Source organism: Sceloporus undulatus, chromosome 5, assembly GCF_019175285.1.
Source record: "Sceloporus undulatus isolate JIND9_A2432 ecotype Alabama chromosome 5, SceUnd_v1.1, whole genome shotgun sequence".
Lineage (NCBI taxonomy): Eukaryota > Metazoa > Chordata > Lepidosauria > Squamata > Phrynosomatidae > Sceloporus > Sceloporus undulatus.
This window is the reverse complement of record NC_056526.1, coordinates 122729539-122736034: the sequence shown is the minus strand read 5'-3', so window position 1 is coordinate 122736034 and position 6496 is coordinate 122729539. Positions and strand designations below refer to the sequence as shown.

Sequence of the window (6496 nt, the reverse complement as noted above, 5' to 3'; positions counted from 1 at the left end):
TCTGGTTTAACTTTGGTTTAACTTCGCGTCATTTCACTTTAGCAGCTATTCGGTATGATAAACTCCCCAAAATTGTGGGTTCTGTTTACATTCAAATTTAATTTAAGTCTCTTTAAATCCTGTTTTCCTGCGGGATCTTGCTAGTGTGATAAACTCCATTGAAAGTTGTTCACACCTAGAACTATTCCAGTTGTTGTGTTCACATTCCCTTGACTGTGCCTTCTCATTTTTGTTGGATGCCTAAATTGTATTTCTAAATGCTCAAGCAAAGGGTTTAGTTATTGAAATACTAGACGTGTTTATTGGGTGCGAAGAATACTCATTTGGGATCAATGCTTTCATTTTGCCACACCCTCACCTACACTCCTGTTTCATCGACACCCCTCTTCAGTCATTTTAAAAGGAGCTGTTTAGTTCCTAGAGTGACAACATATTCATGATTTTTATTTTTAATACCCAGGGCTGTAGTTTTTAAAGTGATCAGTGGTCATTCAAGAAGCTGGCTGTATTTTGAGCTTTGTGAATTCTTTTGTAACATCCTGTGGATTAATATACTTTCTAACTGAAGATAATGATACTCAAAAATTAAGAGGTACATAAAAGATAAAACAGCCAATGCTAGGATGGTTCTTCAAATACTTTTGGCCCAAAAGTGTTAAATATGAATAAACATTTAAAGGGTTTTTGACTGGCTTTTGGTTTGGCCCGTTTTGCCCCTGTCCCATAGCCATTGTACTAATAGCCATCTGATGGGATGACAGGCAGAAATCAGAATGGTACACATTTCTCCAGCATAGAAATGCAATGGTAATAGAAACCACATCTGTTGCAATGCTGTTAAGTAACTGTTTCAGAAACAGATCCTTGGGTGGTGTGTGTGTTTGCTCTGTGGCCTATGGTTTCCATGTTTGTCTAAGCTGAGGAATGCTCTAAAGATAGCACTTGCGTTCCCACCCTTGCTTGTTTATGGAGGGGGGGGAGTACCCCTTTATTCAGATTTAGTTTTCATTCTCTGTTACAGTAAAAACAAGCTCACTACTGAAGACATTTATACTGGAGACTGAGTTATGGATGTCACAGAGCAGACGGAGGTAGGCACCTTGTTCGTGGAGCCCTTTCACAGTATACAATATCATTTTAACTGCCATGGTTGTACTTCATGAAATCCTGGGGTTTGTAGTTTGTTGAGTCATTAGAGCTCTTTGACTGAGAATTTTAAATTTCTTGTTGTGCGCCCTCAACTTGTTTCTGACTTATGGCAACCATAATATGAACCTATCATAGGGCATTCTTGGCAAGATTTGTTCAGAAGTGGTTTGCTCTGAGGCTCAGAGCCTGTGACTTGCCCAAGGTCACCCATTGGGCTTCATGCCCAAGCTGGGAATCAAACCCTGGTCTCCAGAGTTGTAGTCCAACACTCAAACCACTACACTAAATACTCTTGTTTAGGAGTATTCTAGATAATTATAAATACTCCTCCCTAAATTGCATATCCCAGAATTCCATCAGATGTTGTTGTGGCAGTTAATGTGGAATCATCGTGATATCATTATTCAATGTGAAAAAAACCCTTTCCTTCCCAGCTTTATCCCTTTCCATGCTTTCCATCCTCACATGTACCTTTTCATTTGCAGGCAGTAACAGCAGTATTGTCTGGAAAGCAACGATTCTTTAAAGCAGCCTCAACAATTGCTCATCTCTGCGGACTAGTATTGAAAGGGAAAAGGTAACTCACTTGGCTGCTTGGTTTGATTCTGTCCTTAATCTCCTCATGGTGTCTGAGGGCAGACAGTGGTATATATTTACAAAAGCAAATAAAAATGAGTGTAGGTAAGCTTCTCAGGCTGAATTTGATTAGGCCATCTAGTCTAATGTGTACTGTATTTAGATGGCTTCATTCAATTGGAAGAGAAATAGAAAGAGAAATAGGCTAGAAACTGTTTGCACATGTATTGGAAGTGCAACATTTTGTTACTTTTACCATACCTGCTGCTCTAACTACTGTATACACTCAAGTGTAAGTCAACCTCAAGTATAAGTTGAGGACACAAAGGACAAAGCACAGGAAAATGATCCCAAAGAATACCACTACAGTATTTTGACAGTCAGGCATTCAAAAAGGCCATAGTGGTGCCATAGTAAAGAGAGTTGTGGGGGGGGGGGGGGGGGGGGGGGGTGGCTCAGTGCTTATTTTCTGTTGTCCCAGAATGAACTAAGCTCTCACCATTTAGCACTCTACTGAATGAAGGTGATTGTTCCTGTTTTTTTTTAAAATAAGAGTTAAGGTACAGTATATATTGACCGAAGGATAAATCAACCCAGGATTTTTTTTTTGGGGGGGGGGGGGTCAATTTTTTGACTAACATTTCTAGACTTATGCATGAGCATGTACAATAATCCCTGAGGTTTGAATGGTTCAATGGCACTGATATAAAGACCTAGATTAATTTAGTTTTAAAAACAGTTTCTCACAGTCAGAAGACCTGGAGTTTTGTTTCTCTCTTGTGCCCTATTTTTAATTTGCTTCAGGACTCAGCCCTGAATTTCAGAGGGCTAGGTCAATCCTAATCGTGATGTTATAGAAAAAGAAGAATCTGCCTCTGAGCATGTTTCATCATTTCTGAACATCTGCATAAAGATCCTGTGCATATAAGATTAGAAGGGTCAGCTCCAGACAGATTTGAACCCTGGATCCCCTTATCTTTGTAACATGCTGCCCAGTTCTTTGTATGTTTATTTGATGGTAAACCCCACTATGTTCAATGGGACTTACTTTAGGTAAGTATATTATAGGACTGTAACCTGAAACTAATTTATGCATTAGATCAGTTCAGGCTATTCATTTTATTTCTGTTTCTCTTTTAATGATACTAGAAATATAAATCCTGAATAACCTTAAATTACTCGCGAAGTCACATATTTAAATTTTAAACACATTGGCTCATGGTTCTGTATGCTATTTTTATATAACAGATAGTTATGCTTAAGGATAAAAACAATCTAATCAACTAATAAAAAGATGATTATTATAGTATCCTGAATTTTTTGAGGTAGAATACAAAAATATTGTATAAGCTCATTATTTCAGAATTATAACATCACATGCTTCTGCTTCTTCTCTAGGTATATTGGAAGGAGTCCAGTAGTGCAATGGGCCACATTTTACCTGCAGGGGCAGATAAATGTCAGACGTGATCTCTTATTCAACATCAGTGATTATTCTAAAAAACATTTTGTGAGTATTTCTGATGTTTCATGAGCCTTTCATCTCTAAGAGAGATTCTGGGCCTGGAACTCTCTGGGTGCTCTTATGCATCCTTTGTCTTCTATCTTTAATATGGGGAGGTTTTGAGTGAAACAAAAAACACCCTGAAGCCCTGCCAAAACCATAGGAAGAAAACTTGCAAACACAGCAAATGGCTCTCTTCTCCCACCCCCACCCCCGCCCCAATTTATAAGCCAGAAACAAGCCAAAAATTAAGTGATGTGAAGTCACTTCCAGTGTAGTTGACCATCCTTGACGTAAATGTCAACTTCTGTTTTAAGAACTGCTTGGTACATTGATGTTGTTCAGATAAAATAATTCTCTCTCTACTATGTGCCTCAGTGTAAGTGTGTGTCAGAAGACAGGAGCTGCTATTGGCAGGACCATAAGATCCCAAGTCCCACAGTACTTTTTACATGGGTTTTTCACAAGGTACACAACTCTTTCAAGACATGATTTACCTGCCTTGTGAAACAGGACCTTGTTCAGCCCTATATAACTACTTTTAATTCTAGTGAGAGTTTAAAATTATATTCTTAATTTTTGTATGATGTGAACCTTGAGCTGTGTTTGTTCTAATTTTTGTAAGCTGCCTTGACCCCTGGACTGAGAGAAAGGTGAGAAGACGATAACAACATTCCATTATTAATTTGTTTTCTGCTGTTGTCCATTTCTTCTGACATTGTTCGCCTTCCAATACTGTTGCAGAGCCCATTCTTATTGCACAATTATAGAGCTATTATTCCACTTTTTCTGCCATGGTTCCATTGCATGGAATCCTGGGGTTCATAGTCTGGTGAGGCACAGGAGAGCTCTGGTTGAGAATTCAAAATGCCCCTCCCTAAACAGCTAATCCTAGGACAGATCCATGGCAGTTAAAGTGGAATAAAAGCAATATAATTCTATAATGTGAACAGTCCCTGGTTGCCTAGCAAAATATACTGAATCATGTATCCCATTTTTTTTTATCTCATGTCCAAGAACTCTGATATCTGATGCTGTCCTTGCTGACTTGGGAAATAAATGTACCAGCATGGGATTTGCTTTTAGTTTCTTCACCATATTTAATGGGTTTCTGTCACTTTTAGTCTGATCCCTCAGCTAAAGTTATTTGGCTTGGAAGGCCCTACCATTATCAATGCCACCATCCACATAGCCTCTTGCCTCACACAAGTGTACAATTCCACCACCACAGAAAAACAGGGCCAATGACTGGGGCTTTCCTTTAGGAAAAGGACACAAATATGGTTCCAGTAGTGATAGGTGCTCTGGAAGCAGTTCCAGATGGACTAACAAAACAGCTGTATGAAATAGCCATGGACAGGATCACAATAGCACAAATGTGACACTGCTTGGAATTCAACACATTATCTGACAATATCTCACTGACTCCTACATTCTTGGATACAATCTGTATTGTTTCTGCATTGGTGTCAAACTGCATTGTTCCTGCAGTGCAGATTAGACTTCAGTAGGGTCAGGAAGGATTTCTTCTCCCATGCTGTCTGAACTGACACCAAGTGGTTGCCATGTTTTTCACCTTCCCCAGGGAGAAATCAACTCATTTTATAGGCTATAGGGCTACAACAGCCATTTAGATGTTCACCAACCTGTTGTTGTTTGGTTAATGTGGAGGGCTAGTTGCTCAAATAGTACGATTGTTGGAAGAGAAGGAAGACCAGGGGCAAAAATTAAAAGGTGTGAGTGGCAGAACTCTTCCTGGCGAACTCCAAGTGAAGGACCAATTGTTCAAATTGGGGCAATTGGGAGGTTGGCTTTCCCACTTCAGTAAGGTCTCAAAACCTATTGTAAAACAGGTCGGCTTTTTAGGAATGAAGATAAGCGGCCTTTCATCCTGCCAGATGATTAATTGCTATCTTGATTTCTGTATTAATTTGTTACATTTCATTACATGATTATCATTAAGCATCAATTGATAGCTGATGGTTAGATCATTAATGACTCATTGCTGTTGCTATACAATTAATGGCACTGTAATCTTTTATATACCCGAGTAATGCATCAGCTCTTTCTCTCTGCCACAAAGAATTATACTGAACTTTTTTTTCCATGTAGCACTTGATTACTCAGACATAACTCAATCCAAACCCTGTGTACTTAGGAATAGCTACTATGTTTCTAATTTTAAATAGCTGTAGGTTAAAAATGCATCTCTGGCTTCGATAGCCAGCATGATTCAGCCTGAGTCTTGGACGCGGACCCAGGAGACTGACCCCAGCACAGGTCATGAACTCTCAGCCTCATTTCCCAAACTGTAAAAAGGAAGCAATAGTGCCAAGTCTTGGAGGGCTATTTAGAAGCTGTAAGCATTTGTATGGAACATAACATTTTGTAATATCATGCCTAGTGATGGTTGGCATGCCCCATCCTAAGCACTTATTTTTCTGGCACAAGAAATCACATTATCCCAGTCTATGAGTGATATATTAAAAATCAACATTAACAAATGAAATGTACTGTAATAGTTTTAACATACTTTTAAAAAGGAAAATATTGCTTTCCGTAAGAATATTTCTGTCCCATCGTTCAGTTCCAAGACTGAGAGTACATCTACGTGGGCCAAACAACATAGTCTCACCTAGTTTTCACACCGAGCTGAACAAATGACATGTGGGATGATTGGGGTCAAATGCAGGCCTTTTCATTGCTTCAGGGTTTTAATATGGAAGAAAACAAGGAGGGGGTTTATCCCAGTTTTGAGCAGACAATCTGGATATTCACACATGTATGTGGACTGTGCTCCATAGTGGTGGGAGGCTGGGGGAAAAGTTCAGAAATATATACATTCACACACATGGGAAACTGGGGGGGGGGGACTCAGAGTGGTCATGGCCATGTTGCCATGCATACTGCGATATATCAAACTGGGGTCTGCTTGAAAGGGAGAACTGTGTGGACAGTTCTCCCAAATTTGCCTCAGTGTTTGTAGACAAGCCTGTAGTTACTGCAGATTAGCGTAACCCAAAGGTAAACAGGATTTCCCTATCAGTATTGACAGGCCCTTAGCATTTTCTTTAATTATTCAGTCTTAATCTTGAAAATGATAAACACATTAGTGGGAGGATGTAAGCAGACTGTGTTCTTGTTGGAGCTGTTGATCACCTTGTCCTCAAACAGTAAATCTTAAACTGGATGCTTGCCTAAACAATTAATCATGGCATGCATCCAGAGAGACTTTCTTGCAATGAGCAGAAATCACTTCCTTATCGC

The 6496-nt window shown here is 39.4% G+C and overlaps 1 protein-coding gene across 7 annotated transcripts in view; it reads left to right on the top strand.

The window, feature by feature from the left end:
* The window catches only part of LOC121931065 (cyclic nucleotide-binding domain-containing protein 2-like), a 61582-nt gene that overhangs the window by 14260 nt on the left and 40826 nt on the right, over positions 1-6496 (top strand). For 6 of the 7 annotated variants that reach the window (XM_042468311.1, XM_042468310.1, XM_042468309.1 and 3 more), the window contains exons 2-4: positions 1022-1091; positions 1635-1726; positions 3124-3235. In XM_042468311.1, the coding sequence (XP_042324245.1) occupies positions 1068-1091; positions 1635-1726; positions 3124-3235 (228 nt within the window). In that variant the 5' untranslated portion in view covers positions 1022-1067. The remainder of the gene's footprint in view (positions 1-1021; positions 1092-1634; positions 1727-3123; positions 3236-6496) is intronic. The other variant, XM_042468314.1, reaches the window with a different exon arrangement.